The sequence below is a fragment of the Hippichthys cyanospilos genome, chromosome 21 (assembly GCF_059441005.1).
Source record: "Hippichthys cyanospilos isolate Australia breed blue-spotted pipefish chromosome 21, RoL_Hcya_1.0, whole genome shotgun sequence".
NCBI classification, from domain to species: domain Eukaryota; kingdom Metazoa; phylum Chordata; class Actinopteri; order Syngnathiformes; family Syngnathidae; genus Hippichthys; species Hippichthys cyanospilos.
This window is the reverse complement of record NC_142389.1, coordinates 3,506,992-3,529,556: the sequence shown is the minus strand read 5'-3', so window position 1 is coordinate 3,529,556 and position 22,565 is coordinate 3,506,992. Positions and strand designations below refer to the sequence as shown.

Here is a 22,565-nt window from a genome sequence, read left to right as displayed (position 1 = left end):
ATTTTTGAGTAAATTCAACTTCAGCAATACTTTGTTTCACTTGTAGTGTATGTGACAGATTATTTAGACAAACGGTAATGAAACCTTCTTCTGTAGTTGTAGTCATCCAGTGGACACGATTGCTAATTGCACTCGAGTCCCCTGCATTAAACATGATGGTGTATTATAGCCTAAGGTTAAATACATTAGCGGGCTTAGTTTTCGTGTTACACTTATATTACTGTGTTGTGTTTTAGTTGCAGTGTAACTGTAGAACACAGACATTGTGTAAACTTGACGTACTAAAACACAATAAGGAATTAGAAGTAGACCAGCGCCTGACGAATGATGGACCATTCAAAAAAAAAATCAAATGTCACCCTCTAGTGGTGGGTGAAAAAAAATGATGGACCAATGATGACAGAATGTCGTACCAGCAAGTTGCCCACCTCTGATTTCAAATTTTCCCAGCAAGTCGCCCACATAACAACGCAACTTGAGACTTGCAACTTTCCATCTTTTTATTGTAAATGCAGATATTTAGCCATAACATTTTGGTCTCATGGTTGTATTAACATTAACAGATTTTTTTCCTCTCGTAATCTTATGACTTTTAAAAATGACATGTCTGTTTTGTGTCAAATTATCTTATGACTACTTAGTGCAAACATTGCTTTTGGTCAACAGTTTTGCCTTGCAGGAAGTCTGAGAATTATCGTGTTGCTGACGTTTCCAGTGAAAAGGCGTGAAAATGCAATCAAACAAAAAGTTTCGGCCAATGGGACTTTTAAGTCACACTTGGAAGCAAATTGTTTCAACCTTTATTAAACATAGCTTGCAAGATAAATATTACAAAGTTATTTCCTCCAAAATTAGCTTATTTTTTTAATCAATGCATAATTGTCGATCAATTGGCAGTATTCAAACAGCATTATTTTCATTGACTTTTTTTTTTTTTTTTTGAAGACCGTTAAATACCAAGTATGTGCAAAAGGTCAGGATTGATGTAAGCAAACAAACAACCAAAAACAAAATGACGTAAATTCACCTCTGCTTCATTTCGTTGTTTGTGTCTCGCCTCCCCAAATGTTTTTGCAGCAACACAAAGATGATGCAAATTTTTTGGAAGTGGACTCTAAACGAGCTAGCGACTAAACATTTCCCTGCGCAAGCGATGACGATACCAGATGAAAGTGAACGCGGGTTTTGGTGGAAGTCTCTTTTAGGACTGATTTTGTGCATGCTTGGCTATCATGCAAACTTCTTTGTGTAGATAAGAACAATTGCTTACAATCTTAAAACAGTTGGGTCAAAAATCAAGCAAATTGGATCGGCAAAAAAGATCGGCCCAATTTTCGGGGTTTTTTTCTTTAACTTAATAGGTCAGATTGATCTAATGCAGGGGTGTCAAACTGTTTTTTTTCATGGGCCGCGTTGTAGTTATAGTTTTTGTACGGGGAATCTAGGAACTCTTCAAAAGGGGGATTGTTTACAAAAAAGTTGAAGATAACTTCCAAATGTGGTATTTTAGCCAGAAATTTGAAGTCAGAATTTGTATTTTGCGGGCCACATAAAATGAGGTGGCGGGCCACATCTGGCCCCCGGGCCTTGAGTTTGACACCCGTGATCTAACCCAATTTTTTTTTTTTATTTATATAACGTTTTTAGAGTGGAAACTATCAGAAATTTAAAGTCAATACATTGACATTAGGGTGCTTTGACACATTTACTACAAAACATCCGTTGCCCTTTTAGGGAAATTTGTTTGCAGTTTTATTAAACGGATTAAAACCGACTGCAAAATTTAAAATAAGCATTTTTTTTCTTCATCCCCAAAGCACTTTTAATTATTGTGTATCTTTTTTTTTTTTTAGACAGCAAACTGCTTTATACAAGGCATGAAATCGTATTAATTTCAATGTTATTGCATCCGATTCAGCGATTGGCATTGAAAACAAATTCATATTTGCCTGGATACATGCAGGAGTGCTCAAACATAAACACAAACTGCTGTAAACATCTCAAAATGCACCATCTTTGTCTATTATCTCAAAACTAATTCACCCAAACACACTTTTTCTTTTTTTTTTTACCCAGAGCAAGTTTACAAGTAATTTCGAATGAAACAAACTTATTTCAAGTATTGCCGCCCCAAGATAATATCATCTATTAACGTGCACTTTACTGCTAAGTGAAAATAACAGAACAAAAAAAAAAAATGGAATCAAATACATCCAGGGAGTCCATTTTGAGAAGCAGAGGAAAAAAGTGGGAGGAAAAAAAAAAAAGAATCCCAAACGTTTTGCACATTTGTTACACAATAATACACAGTGATCACAAAACGAAATGACAAGCTTCACAATATTCATGGCTTTTTGTTTGCTTTTCTACACAATATACAACCATTTAATTTTTTTTTTCAGTACAAGGGAGGAAAATGCTTATGTACAATAAGTCATTATTACTTCAAACCTAGCAAATATCGTGTCATTTATCTCATAGTCAATACATTTGTTTATTTTATTTTTTTTAAACTGCAATAGAAAGTAAAAGATAACAGAAGAGGAATTCGGTTGCCGGAAGTAAACGAAAAATAAAAGACATTTGAAATAATTCCTCGTCAAAATACAAAGGTGTGGATGCAAACAGAGAATTCCGAGAGAGAAAAGTTTTTTTTTTTGTTTTTTTTTTCAGTATTACTTTTAGTTTGGCAGATGCGTGATCATTTTAAAACCAAATGGCAGGCGGTATTAAAAATTCACCCCAACATAAAAAAATAAACATCCATCTATCCATTTTCTATAGCCGCTTATCCTCATTAGGGCCGCTGGCTTGCTGCTGCCTATCCCAGCCGTCTTTGGGCAGAAAAAAAAAAAAATCCTGAAAATATATTTGGAAAAGGGTTTCGAGAAAGGGAAAATTGATTTGATTTTCTTGAACTCAATGAGAATGGATTTTTGTGTCGTTTACATTTTTTCTTTTAGGTAGTTTCAGAGTCTTGGCCTAAGACTTTCCTCTCGCTCGAATGCCGTGACCCGGTCACAGCCATGGATTGTTCAAGCATCATTTTGTCATCATCGTCGTCGCGCCCCCTTTGCTATACAATTTGAGCGGAGAAACACAAAGCTAGTGGCAGCCATAATCTTGTACATAAAGAATAGGAATAATGATGGATTATGCAATTCGTGAAGTGTTATGTAGACCATGACGGGGGCCATTGCCACTGTGAAGTCAAATCAATTTGACACGTTTTGAAATCAGACCGTTCAAAAGGGGGTTGGTAACAAAATAAGTGTAAAAGCTGAAAAAAAAAAGCAAGCAAATGTGGTATTTTAGCCAGAAATTTAAAAGTCGTAATTAGAATTTGGCGGGCCACGTAGAATGATGCGGCGGCCTGGATCTGGCCCCCGGGCCTCGGGTTTGACACCTGTCATGTAGATTGATGATTAATCGCAATGGCTGGGGAATGAGTGTACTACCTGGGTGCAACCAGCAGAGGCACTGTTGATTAGGTCTCAGCGACTTTGTGGTCTGAAAAAAAATGAGTGCCTTCAAGAGGATTGCTAAAATGATTATATCCGACCACAAACGAAAAAAGTTTTTTTTCCGTTGTATTTTCTGCAATTAATTGCTTTGATTTTGAAAAAGGAAAAAAAAAAACAACCCATGGTCTAGTAGACAGTGGCTCTATCAACTAGGGAGGCTGTTACACTTCAACTCACTTTTGTTGGCCCAAAGTTAACTTTATTATTTTTGTGTTCACCATACAAATGACAAAAGCACAGGAACAGGTTCATGTTTAAAAACAAGTAAATTCAACGGCTGGGAAAAAGTGAACCTGGCTGTTAGCTTAGCTTCAATCGCTAGTTTTCACTAGCGCACGGATGTGAGCTGCACTCATATAAAAAGGTGGCTGCGTGATTGTGAGGCGCTGTATTCACTTGTTAAAACTATATGCTGTGGGAAAAAAAATACCGTAACTCCTCAAGACGCACCTGTGTACAAGACTGACCTTTTATTTTGGAGTCAAATTCTGGTATATCCTACGTTATGGTGTATAATACACACCAACAACTTCCGATGCACACGGGGTTCATACCTTGATACTTTTTAATTGAATCAGCTTGAGATATAATTTTTTCATGATCTTCTCCGTTTTAGGAATTTTCGTGTATGTGAACAAAGACGGACTCGCACGGTGGTTCAGTCTGCTCGCTTCTATTATTGAAGAAAATGCCGTAGAAACCTCAGTTAACACGAGCTATTGCTAGCTGCAACAGTCGCTAACAGCCAACTGATATCTGCTCGTGCCGTTGCCGTTAATTATCGTAAGTAAGAATACGGTCGGCGTAAAAATGTACATTTGTGCGTCAAAACTCAGCTTCGGCCTAGCCGACAGATAAATGGTGGCGAATAAAAAACGGGACGCAACCATAGTTTTTGGCCTTCATTTTACGGAGGGGAAAAAAAGTGTGTTTTATTTTTGGGGAATTACGGTAATTGGTTCTCTAAGACAATAGTTTGAAGTTACTGTTTTACTTTTAAGCTTAGCTTAAAACACTACCAAGCGGCTACGAGTTGCTCGCGCAAATAAAAGCTGGCACACACTCGTCAAACGTATTTGCTGCGGCAGCTTAGAGTCGTCCGGCTGAGCTTCAACAAGAAAAAAAAAATCAGCTCTTTAGAACGACTTTATTATTTTGTCTAGTTTAGGACTCGGCTGTGAGTTGCGAGTTAAAAAAAAAAAGGTTTCTATTTGACTTTGGAGTAGAAGGGTTCGCGACATACTAAGTGCTATGTTTTGCATTCGTCCAATTCAGCTCCAAGAACATTTGAGTTCTCTTTAAAAGTATCGTTTACTTTTTGGCTTCGCTAAATCAGCCGAGTTGCAAACCCAAACGAAAGGTGGCTTTTGTGACAGTCGTGTGCCGCATCCATGTCGTAGATTAGCTTAAGCGGCTTTAGGTCTTGTGAATTTATCTCAACAAGAATACTTTTTTTTTTTCTAACAATAGCTTAAACGTTTTTATTACCGTAGCTCAATCGGCTAGCACATGCTACGTGGCTACGTGACTGCGGCGCGCTGCAAAAACTTGTCAAAACAAATGATTTCGATTTGGTAAAACAAGAGAGAGTTAGCATAAACAACTGAAAGTAATCTTTTACTCTTTATTAACCTTAGCTTAAACCGCTAGCATTTGCCGCAGAGTCGCTAGCTGAAAGGCAGATACGTGAGGCGGATTCTGCATATACTCGTCGAAACTAAGTGCTGAGGTTGAAATTCTTTTAGTTCTTCGTCAGAAAGGTTTTGTTTGAATATTCAGGGATGACCTGCGGATTACGAAAGAAAGCAAATATTCACTGACGTATTAGTCAATCATGCTCGTATATAAATTTAAGTGCAATACTTGAACTAGCTCAAGAAGTACCGCAGAGTTAGGTTGCGAGGATCATCTTTGAGAAAATAGTCTGTGCATGCCACGAAAAGATGCCGAAAAAAACCCGAGGGTGTGTTCACACTTGACAGGTTTAGTTGGGTTAAAATTACCTCTGGTATGATAATGCTTAACAGCGTTGTTTGTTTACTCAAGTTTGATGGACGTGTGCCAAATAAAACCACTCGACGGACGAGATGTGTCTGGCTTTGCTGGCGCGATTTGGGTCAGCCCTGAAAAATAACGCGACAGAGACCGCAAAAGATGCAGAAATAAAAAATAGGGTTTAAAGTACACGCAAGTTATAAAACTGCTCGGTTTTCTACAGACGTCGGAAGGATTGAAGGAACGCCCGGTGGAGATACGTGGATACCATCAAGCCAAACCATTTTCGAGACCGTAGGTCAAACCGAAGTCCTCGAGGGCCGGTATCCTCCATGTTTTAAACTCATTTTTATCATGGGCCACATGGTAGTTTTAAGTTTCTGTCAGAGGGCCGGAATAACTGTCAAATACATTTTTAAGTTAATCACACACTTAGCTAGTTTGGAAATCGGGGGCGGGTAAAAACTGTACAAAGGAGATGTTGGGAACAAAAAATGGTTGTTTTTTTATCCCCCAAAACGTGTGAACGTTGAAGACAACTTGGAAGGTTGGAATTTTAGCCAGAAACTCGGGAGTCAAATCAGCATTTTGCGGGCCGCGTAAAATGATGTGGCGGGCCGGATCTGGCCCCCGGGCCTCGACTTTGACACCCGCGTTCTAGACTTCCTTATGGTTGTGATGGCGCCTATTTCGAAAGTGATTTAAGACAAAGCGATATTGTTTTGCCAGTTGAGATTTTGTGAAACCGGATCACCACTTTTACGCATTGTCACCGGGCAACTTTTGGTTTGAGGCAAACAACGCCGATGCGAAAGCTAAGCCTACCAACCGTGATGTATGTTTCTCATTTTAAGTTAAGACCAGAGAACCAACTTCAAATGTGAACACAGCCCGAGTACAAAACAGGCCAACCGCAAGTTAAGCGACATTTCGATCGGTGTGCCAGTGCAAAACAATATAAGCTAATTATATAATGACAGCATGAAGTGCAACAATCAACAAAACAATGGAGGGCATCCAGCATTTCGTGTTGGCTCTTCTTGATGTAGCTTAACGTTCTATTTCCCACGAATGTGACCATTATTACTGACCGCAGCATTCAAGGTCCCGGCGTGGTTCAAACGCGCCCTGAACAGTACAGTTACTTTGGTACGCCGCAAAGCCTTTGAGAAGAAAGGTGTGTACCGTTCGTAATCGAGGTATGACGGAAAAAGGATCTCCCATACATATTCCGCTCATATCATCCCAGTAACAAAATTGCTTTCCCACCAAAACCCGTCTCTGTCCGCTTGGATTTATTACCGGATTCTTGCCTAAAACCAAGTCCGCTACGCGTGTGTTCATCGAACATTAGCTTTCATTTCAAAAAACTGGATCACAAATTCGTAGAGCTCTTGCTGGCTTTCAGTGAAACGCTGACGGGCCTCACCGAGAACTGTCCCGATTTCCGTGATCATTTACCAAACTCCGGGAATAATACTGCACTTTTTCTGAACACTGACTGTAATGTTGAGGTTCTAGGTACTCGGTACGGAGAAAAGTAAGCATAAAATGCCAAAATAATGACAGAAACTTCCAAAATCAGCAAGTAATGTGCTTAAAATATTTTAAGAACATTGTGGAGACGGTGCTATTGGCCCAAAAGGAACAATAAGATCTGAAGGGTTTAAATATGTAAATTCTTGCAATTAACGCGTGTAACCAGAATGCACGCCTTGGGGAATCACGTCTGAAAGCTGCACCGACTGGTTCGACCTTCCAAAAAAATGATTTCCACGCTGCATCACATGGTCCCACCCTCACGCTTAGGCAATGATGTGAGGTGGTTCCATATTTTCGCAGAAGAGCGACGGTTTCGAGCTACCGGGGAGATGAACGTGATTGAGATTTTACACAGTCGGTTGGCTGAAGAAAAAAAAAAAAAAAGTCGAGCTAATCTGAAAGTGAAATTTACTCTTTTTGCGTACAGCTATTTGACGGCAAAGAATTTATGGAATATGGACATCCTTTACGCGTAACTTTTGTTGATTTAGCAGGACCAAATTGCTCTAATTTTGTTTTCTTTTCTATGGACTTTGTCATTTTTTTTACGCTTTAAAATAGGGACGGGCAAACTTTTTAACTTGAGGGTCGCAAAGTGTTGTAAAATTTGACAAAGGGGCCAGTCCAGGAGCAGATGGATGGAGTGCTTTGATAATCCACCTCATAAGCGAGGTGCACAGGCAAGAAAACGGGGAAAAACAACAGCAAATCAGTTGCGAGGTTGCTTCGTCTTAATTGTACGGGGATGGATTTGAAGTCGAACGTGGAAAAACGAACGCTAAGGAAAAAAAAAAAAGACCTGCTCGGTATCCCATCCGTTCCTGAAATGATCCAGCTAATGCAACTTGGCCAGTTACGCTCCTTCCCAAACAGCTAAGGATGGCTTTTTTCCCACTATCGATGCATGTCAACCGGCAAAACCGAGAATGACTTTTTCGCAGGCAAAATAAGGAAATCCTTTCTGACACCATTTCTAATCAATTCTCATTCTGGATATGAATTAGTTTTACAACTAAGTTTGGACTTGGATGGAGAAATTCAGGTGAGTGCACTCATGCGTCTACCTTCGCCTAAAGCAGCTTCCTCATTGGCTGGGTCAAACAAACCGCAACAGGGAGCAGCGACATGCAAGTTGAGGTCCAACATTCCAAGAGCAACACCGCCAAAGAACATTAGAAGTAAACCCTAAAACCTGTGACTCTCTGATAGGCCCTAAGCCAGCTTCCAGACCTTAAGAGACTCTTATGTGTAACATTCTTTTCTTTTTTTTCTTTTTTTTTTTGGTAAAAAAAAAAAAAGAAAACAAACAAAAAAAAAAACATGTTTTTTTTCCAATCGGAAATATGCAAAGTGCTCCTCTGGAGTGAGGCAACTTGTGTGCACAACATGCACACAATGATTGATCCATGTCTCTCCCATAAAAGATATAATCCACATCCTTTTTTTTTTTTCCTCCCTCTGACGCTAGGTATCTATACATAATCCTTACAGATATTTTTTTTTTGTTTGTTTTTAGCTTTGTTGATTATTATCGTCTCCCGAAGGCAAAGACCTCTCAGGTCCGCCGACGTTTCAAGAGGAGACGCCGCAAAAAAAGAAAGAAAAAAAAAAACAAAAAAGGGAAATATCGGGCGCAGGGAAGGTTTGGGGTCGGCGGGGGCTAAGAATCCGAAAATATAATCCCAAATATAACCGCTAAAAACCAGAATTCGAGGTTTGTAGGTACAGAATCTGGTTGGGGTGCACAAAATGTGCTTCCACCTTCAGGAGTGGAGTCCTTTTTCACATTTAAAGAACGTGTTGATGTGAAAGACGAGCTGCTGGGTAGAAAGGGTCCAGTCTGTGCATAACCAAAGGTAGTTAAGGGTGGGTGGGTGGCTTGCTTGGGAGGATGGAAGCAGGAGGGTCATCGCATCCGCACCCTTCCTCCTTCTGAATCCTGGATGAGTTTGTCGGCCATGTTCTCCGGCCGACTGGCAAAGATCCCAAACCTTCTCCGGAGCGTGCATTGTTCTGCTGGAGCTGTGTCGCTCAGTCCTGATGATGCGTAGAACCTCGGTCCCAGGTACGTCCGTTATGGAAGTGGGGGTATCTGGAGAAGGAGACGGCCGCCCACCTTGGAAATGAGCAATGCTTGACGGGGGTGACGGCAACGAGCAAAGGAGGACATTTTGGGATTCTCTCCGAGATGCCAGCATCCTTCTGTCAGTCCTTTCCCCTTGGTTAGCATTAACGGCGGAGGGAATTTAATACTTGGGATGCCCTTAACTTGATCACTTTGATGAGAAGATGACGAATGCGGATGCTCTGTCCTCAGTGTCATGTGCCGCTAACGAGATAGCCTTTTAAGAGCGGGCGTTTCCTTTTCTTTTGAAGAACAAGCAGAGCCGTGGGTAGCCGAATATTATCGTCCGGACCAGGATTCTCCATTTTGACTGCCGTATATGTTGACTAAAAAAAATGAAAGTTGCATAGTAACCAGAATGCACCCTGCAGATCTTCTGTTACTAGCAATACTCCAATCTAAGATTTACATATGAGAGGAGCAATGAAAAAAAAAAAAAAATCCAACCGCCTTTTCCTGATGTCGAGGAATGGCAGAGAAACATGAAATGATACTTAAAAAGGATAAAAGTAAGAGGAGAAAAAAAAAGTGGCGATAATGGGAGTTTCAATTGCGAAAACCGCGAATTCAATTTGGGATGTATTGACGTTTTATCGTCTTTGCCGTGACTTAGTGGATTTGGAAATGGTCAGTTTAAGGTAGGCACATGGACAGGCACTGCATGCGATGAGTGGGGCCTCGGGGCTGATCGTGGAGTGCTTCGATGTGGGGTAGGACAACAGGGCCCAAGGTGGGGGGTGGGGGGGGGGTCTTCAGATGGGCCAACGGGCTGTTCGGAGCTCATTTCTGTCCTGTGATGGACTGCGATATGGATCGGGGCGGGATCATGTCCAACAGGTACTCTCGCTGCCGGTCTGCTAGGCTGGAGCTCTTGTGGGCGCCGACCGCCGCTGGGTTCAGATAGGCGATATTTAACCCTGTAGAAACACAGAAGAGTTTGTTCCAAAACTGACATACAAATGTCGGTATTTTATCTACTTGGTTCATGTGCTTCATTAAACAGTTCTGTCCTACATTCAACAAAGTGCGCCTGTTTTTTTCTGTTTTAGACTAAGCTTTAACCCGTATAAATGCTGTAAGAAAATAATTAAAAGTTGTTTATTAATGTTAAAAAGGATACAGGTTTAAGTATACGTTTTATATACATTTTATCGAGATAATCCTATTCATCATCAGTGCGTCGAGTGAGGGGGGGCTTGAAAGTTTCGCTTTCCCGGGGGGCAAAATATAATTGCGAAGCACTGGTATAGTTGAACCTCTAAAGTTGGACATCCTAGAAGACCAACATCTCCATGAAATTATCTTGCATGTCTCATAAAATGTCTTTTAAAAAAAAAAGTGTACACACCCCGGGGACGCAGGCCCGTTTTTTGTGGCTGAAGTGACAATTATTTTCACATTATCCGTAAAATATCAAACAAAAAACTTTGAGCATCACTTACACCATTTAATTGGATTATTTTTGTGGATATGGCACAAAGGTACCTGGGATGTTGTAGATCTGGCGCCGGCTATCATGCTGCAGTCTGCTGCCGCTACTGCTGCCGCCTCCACTGCTGCCACAGTGCTTGGCGCCGCTCATCCCCATCAGGCTGCTGGCCACTGACAGCTGAGAGGCCTGGGCGAAGTTAGACAGGACACCCCGCGCAGAATTGGACAGACCTCTCTGCATAGAAGCCTGCGGCTGAGGAGCCTGAGTAGAAAATGGATTGAGTGCTTTTAATATGCAGGTGAATTTAAAGCGAACGGTTCTGTTGGACTGGGCGGGCATCGGAACGACGAATAAACTCTCGTGACGACACCTAAATCACCTAGTTGAGTTTCAACCGCATCAAAGCGCCCGCTCGGTTTTCGCCGGCTTCGTAATAAAACGTTCAACTTGTCCAAGTGAGGACTAAAACAACTGTTTGCCTTCAAAGGCTCCATTCAAAACATAGAGCCAACTCGCTCGGGTGAGTATAAACCGGCGTAAACCGGCTGCTTCATTGCCCCGGGCTCCGTTTTGACACACGGTATCGTAACATACCACTTGACTTGCTCAGGTGAGTTTGAACCGGATTTAACCGCCCGCTATATTGTCCTGGCTTTCCTAACGTCACGCAAAACCGCCCGCTCCCTTGACGCACACACGCCCGATTGTTTTACAAGCAGAACTTGTTCTTTTGTGCGTTCTGTTGACGCAGACTAGCTAAAAAAAACACTTTCTTCTAAGAGGAAGTTTGTGGTTCTGAACCACAGCCACAATTGTCTCATTAGGCTGTCCGAAGGATCTCATACCAAATCTAAATATATTTTCAGAATGTATTAATTACATGTGGTATGAGGCCTATCCCATGCAACTAATCCACTAATAAAGGACTCAAAAGATACTTTGCAATACAGATGATGTAACCTTGATTTCAGAAAATACGCGATGTGCATTTTGAGCAGTGAGGTTCGTATCAAACAATTGGGATTTAAGTGAGCTCCAATTTGACATTTTGTAGGTTTTGGAGGTGGCGTACCTGGCGCAGGGCATGATGTCGGATCAAGGAGTCAGTCTTGGAGGCGTTGGGGCCACTGGGGGCTGAGCTGGGCGAGAGGGCCGCCTGTTGCAGCCTCTGCTCAATCTCCTAAAATGCAGAAGTATTTTTTTTAGGAAGACATATTTATACAAGCGGTACCCAAATGCAGCGACATGTTTACGGCACTCTTTCGGCTCTTTTTCACCAAGGAGTGCGACTCTGATAAATTTGTTCTGTTATATCAGTCAGGCAGGGAATATAATCAAATCCTGCAAAGAATTCTATTTTTTTATTAAATGCCTAATGAAAGCATGATAGGGATTTACTCACCCAAACTAGATCTGAACGATACAGAAAACGATCCATTTCTTCAGAAGCAGATTCAGATAATTGACAGAATAATAAACGCCAGATTTTTTAATGATGAATTATTTGTTTCACCCTATATATTTTTGCAAGTATTTTATTTTTCTAGGTTATTATTCTTTCCATTTTTAACAAACACTAGCAATACTCACTATTAATGATTTGATCTTATTTTTAACAAACACTAGCAATAATCACTATTAATGATTTTTGTTAAGGTTAGACCTCTGCTAAGATAAAAGTTAAATAAATTAATAAGAAATATAGTTTATCTAACGACTTGCCGTATTTCTCCAGGTACAAGTCGACTTGCTTGGAAGTCCACCCCTCCCCTTTCGTTAATCTCTAATCCAAACCGTAGCGGGCCCGATTGACTGAAACGCTTGCTAGTTTTACAACATTTGTATCTAATGTCATAACATGCCTCAAAAGTGACACAAAATGGAATGACTGCATTAAAAAAAAATACTACATGAAAACGTGATGCAATGAAACGATCTCTATAGCAAGAGGTTTCCCGATAACGAGACGAATGTTTTCATGGATGCTTTGATGCTGACCTGCTCCTGCTGCAGAGCCTTAACAAAGGCATTCTTCAGCCTGTTAGTGTGCTCTGCCTTGAGAGCCTTTTTCTGATTGGACATCATGCACTGCTCGCAGAGGATTCGCCCACTCTTCTCTTGCTTCCAGTGGGGGGTGAAATCAGTTCTGCACTGGGCACAGAAGAAAGGCTCCATGCGGGAAAGCGTGCCTCGCAGTTTACCTGTGGATCAAAGTCGAAGAGTGTGTCATTTCTCCACATTCAACCGGTGGTTGAACTTTCATCAAGCATCCCTTGAGTGTTTATCGTCTGACTTGCTAAAACCTGTTAAAGTCACATGGGGGGAATTAAAAAAAAATAGAGCTAATAATGCATGAAAGTAAACAAAGGTAGACAGAAGAGCCTATCAAAGTACTGATTTTGAGTTTGAACTGTTTTACTCACCACCAGGGGGCACTGTCTACCAGTAAACGCAAGCAGGCATGTTACTGATGTGTTGGTGCAGGATTTAATAATGCAAGCGTGTTGATGTTATGTTGAAAAATACAACAATACCGAATGATCACTCTGACAGATTCCTCGAAATGAATATCGGCTTTAAATATTGGCCTCGACTACTGAAAAATCAGCCCTGAAAAAAGCCAATCGTTCGATCATAAGTAGGTATTCATATCCACTCGATACGATTGCCGCATCAGTTGGAGGAGGAGCTTGTGTGCGTGCCACGTCACGCATGCCACGGTTATGCTTAAGTACGGTAAATGGACATTAGCATCCGGAAGGCCCGCGCCGTCACCTTTTTCCATCCACATCCCGGGATGAAGACGCTTACCCTGACTGTCGAGGACGCTCTGCACCACTTCCTCCAGGCCGACCATGTAGATGAACTCGCTGTTTGCGGCCGACGGCAGGAAGTGGAGGAGCGGGGCGGGGGGTTTCGGCGGGGGGATCTCCAGCAGCGTTTTCTCCAGCTGCTTTCTCAGGGCAAGCTTGGCGGCAGCCTGGCTGCTGGCTTGGTCCGCCATGGAATTCACCCCTCCGCTGGCAGAGCCGGACAAACTGGACGGGCTGACGGCCGAGGCTCCGCCCAGGCTACCCGCTACCCCGCTGGCCCCCGCTGCCGCCGCTGCTTGCATGTGGGCAAGGTTCATGTACATGGCGCTGGAGCCTGATCGCTGGGATGCTGCCACCTGCTGGCTGGCCTATGTAGGACAAACACAAACATTTGGCCTCGATTATGACAATCATTTTGTGGCTTGAAGGCAACATGCAAATCAGCAATGGGAACTATTTGATATTTTTTTCAACCTTATTGAAAAAAAAGACGCCGAGCCTTTTTTAATTGCAATTACACCTCACCTTCCACTTTCCCTGGCCGTGCCCCCCACCCCCCACCCTTTGAGAAGTACAGTACTGCACTTTTTTTTCTTGTTAAGTCTTTTTGCATTAGCAAAGCTAATGGGACATGTTTAACAGCATAAATGTCTGCAAAAATCCTGAGCTGTCTTATTTTTCCTCTTCAGTAAGAGCACAATGCGAGTTTAAGCATTTTGAGTGTAGTGCATGAAATCATTTTTACTTTACATTTTTTGCAGTCTTTTGCAAGAGTTGAATCCCTACTTCTACTTTAGTCTTTTAACGCTACTTGTACTAAAGTAAGTACATCGCGTGAGTGCTTTTGGCATGTCTGCATGTAAATAAGAAAATGATCTGCAGAATACAATGCCTTGATAATTGCATCCATTTAGCACACCCTGTTAGGACATACCAAACCGCTTGATTGGTATATTAATAGTTGTGATACTCGTGCTGCCAGAAGAATAACCTGATTGTCTGCTTCGTCTAGACAGTGAAAGTGATGAGATTTTACACTTCAGTAGATTCATCACTTGCTTTAACAAGGCTGAGCAATTAAGTTTTCAAGGCCCATCCTCACCTATATTGTAAAAGCCCGTAAAAAGTGACAGGGCATGACATCCCTGCAAAAAAAAATACTGCCAAAGAGAATAAGTCAGGTTTTTTTCTTCCATTAACATTCTCCAGGAATTTTTTAACAATTACTCTTCATCTTTTGAATGACTCAAACTGACCTACCTTGGTTCCATATTATGTTACTCAGCCACAGTGAAAGACTCTAACCTGAACCTTGCTAGTCAAAAGGAACTACTTAACAGTTACACGCTGATTCTATTAAATTCTGCTTCTGCAATTCCAGGGGATATTTCTTCTGCTGCTATGTGTATATAGAGAGATGCGAGGATCAATGAGGATCAAGGACATCGAGGCTTGCAAGAAATAAAATGAGATTCAACCACTGTGTTTTATGCAATTAATCATTTATTCAGGTACGGGTTAAATTGCCTAACCTTGCGCAAGTTCATCAATGTAAACACCAAATTGCATTCTTGCAACTAAAAGGTCACTTTACATCCAGTTAAATCGACAAATCACTAGTAAGCGTATACCGCACCTGTAAAGAGGTAAACCCCTTAATTTTAGGGGTAAATTCTGGTATTTTCGATGTTACCGTGTACAGGACGCACCAAAACTGGAAACAATGTAAATTCTATAGCCATACCATGCATATTTTAACTATACTTTTGGCCTTCATCTTTGTGAAAAAGGTGTGTTGTATATTTGGGGAATTACGTTATGTAGGGGTATTTGATACCACTTTTTTTCAGATCTATACCAGAGTACTCACCACAAGTAGTCACCAACATGAAAATACTTCTATTAAGGATACTTCCTTGCCCTCTTATTTTACTGCTAAAAATGTTACTGACCTTGATTACTCCTAATAAGAAGCAGTACTAGGCTTGGAGAATTTTTTTTCTCCAATTAAGCCTTACCTGCTGGTAGCTCACAGCGTTGCCCATACTGGAGCGGCCCATCCCGGGTTTGGAGAGCCGTTGGCCTTGCAATGTGGCAGGGTTGGGGGCTATCACTCGCTGGGACATGAGCATGGGTGGCAGGTTGGCATTGGCTCCTGACCTGATGACTGTGTGACCCTGGAGACAGCGTAAAAAGATATTTTGCTGGGTTACGATGAGATATAATTGCAGCATGGTTAGTTTTCATGAGTGTCAACCTTAAACTGTAGCCACAAAGATGTGTGTGTAAACAGTGGTGCACTGGGAGGTGGGGATGGTGCCTTGCTCAAGGGTTAGTGCGTTTGTCATCTGTCACTTCATGAAATTATTATTGAATGTGGTATGAATAACTTTGATAGCGTTTACTAAATATTCATGCCTATACAGCTAGAGGTGGGTCTCACACTGCTAATATCCCTTGTAGAGTATATATTTGTTTTTTTCCTTTCTTATTGTAGTCATTATAATCATTTGAGAGTAAACTTTGCCTTCACGCTCTGCTGCATTTCTTTATACTTTCATTCAGACTGAAAGTGGAGCACAAACAGTGGTGTACTGGGAGGCTTCTGGTGTAGGGTAGGCTGATGCAATTCACAAAACGGCCAGCAGAGGGAAGTCAGGGCTTGATAAATCAACTAACAAGCCAGGAGTGCATCATCGAAGATACAAAATGAGCTGACAAGACAGAGCTCACACACACAAATGCAAGCTCAACACACACACACACACACACACACACACACACACACACACACACACACACACTGAATATTTAATACAATCTCAACATGTAATGGAGGAGCAGGGCTACATATTACAAGAACAAAGGCTTCCAGCAGGAGATGGGCTCATTAGCTCTCACACGCACAAAATGCACACACGCTCACCCAAATTCATTATGATCACAAGGTCTAAAGCAGATACACAATTGCATTTCGAACTGCTACTATTATATAAGGCTGTACACAAGCACCAAATGGACAGCATATTCATGGTAGAAAATGGTAATGGTAGGTCCAGTGTTGAACCATTTTATGTTTACTTTATGTGCATAATTTATGTGTTGCGTGGTTAATCTGAAAGCATCAAATTCATCCGTCCATTTTCTACAGCCGCTTATCATTGCTAGGGTTGCCGGATTGCTGGTGCCTATCCCAGCCGACTTTGGGCAGTAGGCGGGGTGTACAATACACCTTGTACTTTTATATATTAGCATAGAGGAGGAGTTTCAAATAATTAAAATATACCAAGGCGACATTTCTAATTTTTACAAAAACACACTGTACTGTCAAATTTGAAACGGACATGTCACATCAACGTGTACTAACCTGTGCAGTCCGAAGGTTCTGGGGCTCCGGGTTGTGCATGCCTGGCCGTACTGGAAGCTTCCCTAGTCCAGGGGAGCCGTGCATGGAAGCGGGTTGCCCAGAAGAAGCAGCATTCTGCACCACCGACACCTGCACACAAACAAAATGATTAGAATTAAAACTTTAAAGTCACACACAAGTACGCCCGTCATATTGGTGTATTTGAATCCCCCTTAAAAATATCTATAAAAAAATAAATCTGTTGCAAAAGAGATCATCTGAAAAAGCTTTGTTGACTGGATAAAAAAAAAAAAAAGTACCTTAACTGCTATTAAGTACAAAAGAATTATATGGCGCTATTAATTGCCATCAATAATAATTTGAATAATAATGATTTACTCCAAATTATGATCTCAAAATACTTGGTCATTTCAAACTCCCCTAATAACATCATGCTGGAAAATAAATTTCTTACAACTTACTTAATTTGTAAAGATGCATTGGAGGTTTGTGTGCTCATGCAGTGAAACTCTTCTGTCCAAGAACAACACGGGCTAAACTTCTTGATTTTCCAGCAAATAAAGATCTTCATCTCTCATTTCAGATATATCGCTCGGTCATGTCAGTCATTCAGTATATTACTTCAACAAAACACTACTTCTTTGATGACTTCCCACTACCCAAGGATTTGGTGCTATCTTGTGACATTACAGAAAAAAAATCAAAAAGTAAATAGGTCAGTTTGTAGATAACATCGCATTTTTCTCTAAATATTGTGTTAAATGTCGAATTTAAAACTGCTTGATATCCCCAGACCAAAACCAAGAGGAAAAATGAAAGCACTTGTTCAAAAAGGTCAAAACCATATTTTCACGTACATTAAAACCCAAAATACAACCGCGAACATTTACTGAAAATCAATGCGGCTTTTGCTTTAAGTCTTAAGTCAGTCAAGAACATTTCCCCCAACTAAATGCGTCTCTTTCCTTTTTTTTTACATCCTCCAAAGAGGATTGCTCGCAAGGCTAAGTTGGAACAAAACAGTACAGTATCCCGTAGCCAAAAGAGGGTATGCCACGGTTTGATGGCACTAAATATCATGGCCAAGCGTTGCATGATTATCAGCTGAGGTGGAGCGTGGAGAAATGGAGGGAAGAGGGAGAGAGCGAGAGACAGAGAGACAGAGAGTGATGTTGACATCCGATGAACTCGCTAAACTGTTAAAAGTTCGATCAAGTTAAGAACGGTTGGCCCGACGGCAATATCAACTAAAACAAAACTCCATTCAAGTGCGTTTCATCGCGCCTGGGTCATTTCAGTGCACTCGTCTCACTCGGTCGGAGCGTGTGCTGCTGTGTTAAGTTTACAACAGAAAATTACGCAGGAAGGGCCAGTGCATTCGATTGCTTTTGCTAATAAAATCGAACAAAACGTTGCTTTTACTGTGGTTGCTGGTGGCCAAAAAAGATCGGAGCAAGTGATTTCTCTGTCACTCTCCACCCCACGAGAAGCAAAAATGTGCGTCATGTAAAATTGGCATCCAGTGAACTCGCAAAACTATGGACAAATGTAGCAAAGCACATTGTATGGGATTAAGGGCAAAGTTCAAACTTTGATGAAGATAACTTATGTGACTTGTATCACTTAAAGAGACAGTGTGTACGATTTAGACCGTTTTGGATTGAAAAGGAATACATTAAATGATTGTGAATTTTAAAAACTTGCAAATGAATGTGTTCTCAATGAGTAAAAGTATGTTTTAAATATAATTAGAAGTCCAGTTATCGTTAAATTGTATTAAATGGGAGGTGGCACTCCAGAGGCAGCCATTTTTGTTCAAGCTATGGACAATTGTAAATGCAGGACCTGCAGGACCTCCTTGCAGTCCGTGATATAAAAAAAAAAAACAAAAACAAAAACGGTCGAAATCTTACACACTATCCCTTTAACATATAAACAAAACAATTTGGATAAGATGCTGCCTGACCTGAGGTGTTTACTTGTGGTCTCCCCCCTTTTTTTTAATTTCCTTTTGGCATTAAAGAGGGCGGCATGGTGATAGACTGGTTAGCACATCTACCTCAATTGCGGATGGTTGTGGGTTTGAGTCTGACTGTGTTCAGTTTGCATGTTCACCCCTTGCCTGCATGAGTTTTCTCTGGGTAGTCCACATTCCACAAAACATGCAAATTTCTCTGTTTGTACAATTGCTTGTATGTCTATGTGTGGCCTGTGATTGGCTGGCAACCAATTCAGGGTGTACCCCGCCTACTTCGCCAAGACACCTGGTATTGTAAACTGAAATAATTAGTGGAAAGATAAGCTAATGAAAGATGACACTTTCCTTCCAAATATACTGACCTTCTGCACCACATTTTCCTTCTGCATTTGACTCTGCCGAAGCTTCTTGAGGAGCACCAGGCGGGCCTCCTCCAAACGCAGCTCCTCTCTCAGAGCTTTGATCATCTGTTGTCTCTCTTCTCCGGTCTTACCCTACAACGCACACATCGTTTGCTCTGTTCAACAACAACCGTACCGTATTTTCCCAAACGTATTCTTATTTACGATGAAAAGTAGCATGCAGATGATCTATTGACGCAATGTCCCATTAGCGCACGAATTATCTTGATTAATCCAGAACAATTAAGGCGGAACTTTTGACAGCCCTCGCAATGACGTGTTAATCAGGGTTAAAACAGATGTGCAACACAAAACGAATTAATTAGCGAAGGACTTTCCTGCAAGCTACTGTACGCGTGTTCCGCACAAAGGATGATGGAAGTGCTTTACCTTGAACATGTCCAGATTTGCATGGTTCAGGCGCTCTTCGGGGCGAGGTGTTCCTCTGGGACTGGATGCCTCATTGTCTGACAGAATGATGACGTCTGGGGATGGTGTTCGTCTGTCTTGGTCTGTGTCGCTGAATTTGGGGGGCAAAAAAGGAGACAACGTGAATTTCTATGTACTCAAGCACTCACACTGGAGTTTGAAGTTGGTTAGCCATAAAATGCAGCTGACACTCTGGGTCATCGTTTCTCCATTTAAGATATTGGCACATGCAGTGTTCGGAGTAATGCGTTACAAAAGTCATGTAATTACTGTAATGCAATAGTAGTGTAATGTCTTGCATTTCAAATTGGAAATTCATTCATTTTCTTATGAAATATGAGTTATTTCTGTGGCTGGATTTGTAACCAGGAAGCGAAATAGCTTGTTCACTGAAACCCCGCCTCTCACCGCGTGGCTTTTATGACGTTGTTCTAAAGCAGAGCATCACGACGAAACAACAACAAAAAAGCTAATGTTGTAGCGATCAATAATGAAGTGAATAGTGAAAAATGAAGCCAAAAAGAGGCATTTTACTGACTTTGAAATGAACTGGAGTTGCCAACAAAGCAAAATGCTTTTCAAGAGAGCGCAAACCTTAACACCCGTACCTCCTATTAAATTGGTCCCTCGGGAAACCAGTACTCATAACAACAGTTCTGCCTACGTGTGTATCACTTACTAAAAACATTGACTGTCTGGCCTTGTACTCCCACATTTTCGCCACTTGGACATTTTCTACTGTACAATAAAACTCAGAATAAGCAAAATAAGCAAATAGCTATTCAAAATACATCAATGAAAGAAAATAACCCTTTGGGGTGTTTAGGGTAAAAAAAAAAATGAACAGTGCGAAATAGTTAACAGTTTCAAAAAGTTGAATTTCCATGACACGGCTCTTTACAAAACCCTAGCAAAGTTCAAGGTAACGTTAGCATCTGCACCACAGATTATATCACAAGCCTAGCTACCCTTGTGAAAATGTAAACCGGATTCAGAAGCAGTATACAGTCGATGAGACAGGCTGTGTCAAAGCGAAAAGCAGATAGTCGGGTCTGGGTTTAATTATCTGTTAGGTATAGGCTTTGTCTCTGTGTGAATGCATACAATACATGCCCTTTCGGGCTCTGTGTGAAACACACATGCTGATCCATTCCCGCTCTACTGTTACTCTCGCATGAAAAGTCTCTTAAATGGGCTAAATATAATATGACATATTTGATAAAGAATACGTTATTTTTACATGAGCATGACTATTAATAATAAAAATGATTAAAAACATTTCCTGAACAGTTCGGAAAAACAATTGTGGCAGCAGTATTAATCATGCTAAGGGTTTCCAGACATCACAACAAACAACACAATAATTTATCTTCAGGAACTATTAATTATAATTATTAGAAAAAAAAAATCATGTCAATCTGGTGACTGGTTATTGTGATTATTTTAGCTGATGCTAAATTTTAGCTTAGTTGACAGTTTAACAGCGCTACACAAGGCAATGCGCTTAGCATTATCCAATCTTTTTGTTTTGCTGGGTTGAGACAATACAGTAAAGTTTGTATCCTCTGCACTTAAATTTAAATTGACGTGTGGCTGTTCAGATTTTGCTGCGCTAAATAAATTATAAAATGGGAGCGGGGGGTATATAAAGTATATTCCTCATGTGAAGAAAACCAACCAAGCAACGTCATCAATGCGTGCACATGGATGTGGCAGGGAATACATTCTTTTCTTTCTTCTGGTAAACTACATTAGCACTGCATAAAAGTGGGACAAAAGAGTGCGGCTTGCAAAATCCGCCAGGACTCGGGACACGAGGCTCAAAACCCGGCCTTGCCCGGTTAAACCAGAATGTCTGGTCACCCTATTCACGCACCCCTTAATTCAGTTCATGTTTCCCCCCCAAATAATTGAAATGTGGAAGTCCTCCATTGTTATTACTGTTTACCATGTTGCAATCCTCTTTGTTGAATTGACTGGTGAGTTTCAATGTGTTGCACTGGTGTGATGTCATGCTATTTATGTAACTGATGCAGCTGTCACCCCCCCAGTCTGCAGTCGTGGCAGACTGCCCCCATTACTTCAATTAAAAGTTGAACTGAAGTTGAGAGGTAATAATTCAGACTTACGGCTCTTCTATCACGCCATTAACACTTTATCCAAAGAAGCACTTTCAGCCAACGGACTCAGTGATAACCAAGCTTTAGGGTTTCAGCAGTATATGTTTAGAAATTGATTAAATGACATGTATTTTCTTTGATTTTTTTTATAAAACCTTGTCATCATGCGCTCATATTTTAACCAAAACCTTTTTTTAATAATTGCACAGTAGCTTAGGGAGTAGTGAGCCAAACCAGCAAGATCCTTCTTGCCCAATTACAAAGTTTTACAGAGTAGAATTGCTTAAGTACTTCTTCCATTTTGTCATTTGCGCCAAAGAACATGTTTTTCTGTAGCGTTTTGCAGTTTGGGACTGTGCTTTTTTTTTACTCTCTTAATATCGGAATCAAGTATGAAAATGTTCAGACATTTTAAAGTACTTGAAATGACATTTAAAATTGGAAAGAAATCATGAGCAAATCATCATCACTGTATTATCGACTGTAAATCAGCAGGTAAGAAAATATTGTGAACGGGGATAATTTCGATAATTGCCAAAGGCTGTGACAGCGTGTGGGCTGCTTTTTAAAATTCAGAGATGCCTAATGTACTTTTAATTATTTGCAATAATTTGTACGACTAATCAAGGGGGAAATTTGCAATATTATTACCATAATTCCCTAAATATAAGACACACTTTTTTTCCCCCCCGAGAATGAAAGGCAAAAGTATAGGTGCATCTTATAATTGGTAACTTAAAAATGAGAATTTATTTTTATTATATGCCATTCTATATTTTCATTTTATATACCTACATTTTTGCTGGCCATGTTGCTAGCAAATGCTTATTTGTACGTAA

At 40.8% G+C, this 22,565-nt stretch overlaps 1 protein-coding gene across 1 annotated transcript in view; it reads right to left on the bottom strand.

Moving 5' to 3' along the window:
* Window positions 1-486: 486 nt before the first annotated feature.
* The window catches only part of gatad2b (GATA zinc finger domain containing 2B), a 49,642-nt gene continuing 27,563 nt past the window's right edge, over window positions 487-22,565 (bottom strand). The window contains exons 3-11 of the mRNA XM_088404807.1: window positions 19,568-19,697; window positions 19,139-19,270; window positions 16,799-16,927; window positions 15,450-15,608; window positions 13,430-13,799; window positions 12,617-12,819; window positions 11,691-11,798; window positions 10,672-10,879; window positions 487-10,103 (exon numbers count right to left, since the gene is read on the bottom strand). Coding sequence (XP_088260933.1) covers window positions 9,967-10,103; window positions 10,672-10,879; window positions 11,691-11,798; window positions 12,617-12,819; window positions 13,430-13,799; window positions 15,450-15,608; window positions 16,799-16,927; window positions 19,139-19,270; window positions 19,568-19,697 — 1,576 coding nt within the window. The 3' untranslated portion in view covers window positions 487-9,966. The remainder of the gene's footprint in view (window positions 10,104-10,671; window positions 10,880-11,690; window positions 11,799-12,616; window positions 12,820-13,429; window positions 13,800-15,449; window positions 15,609-16,798; window positions 16,928-19,138; window positions 19,271-19,567; window positions 19,698-22,565) is intronic.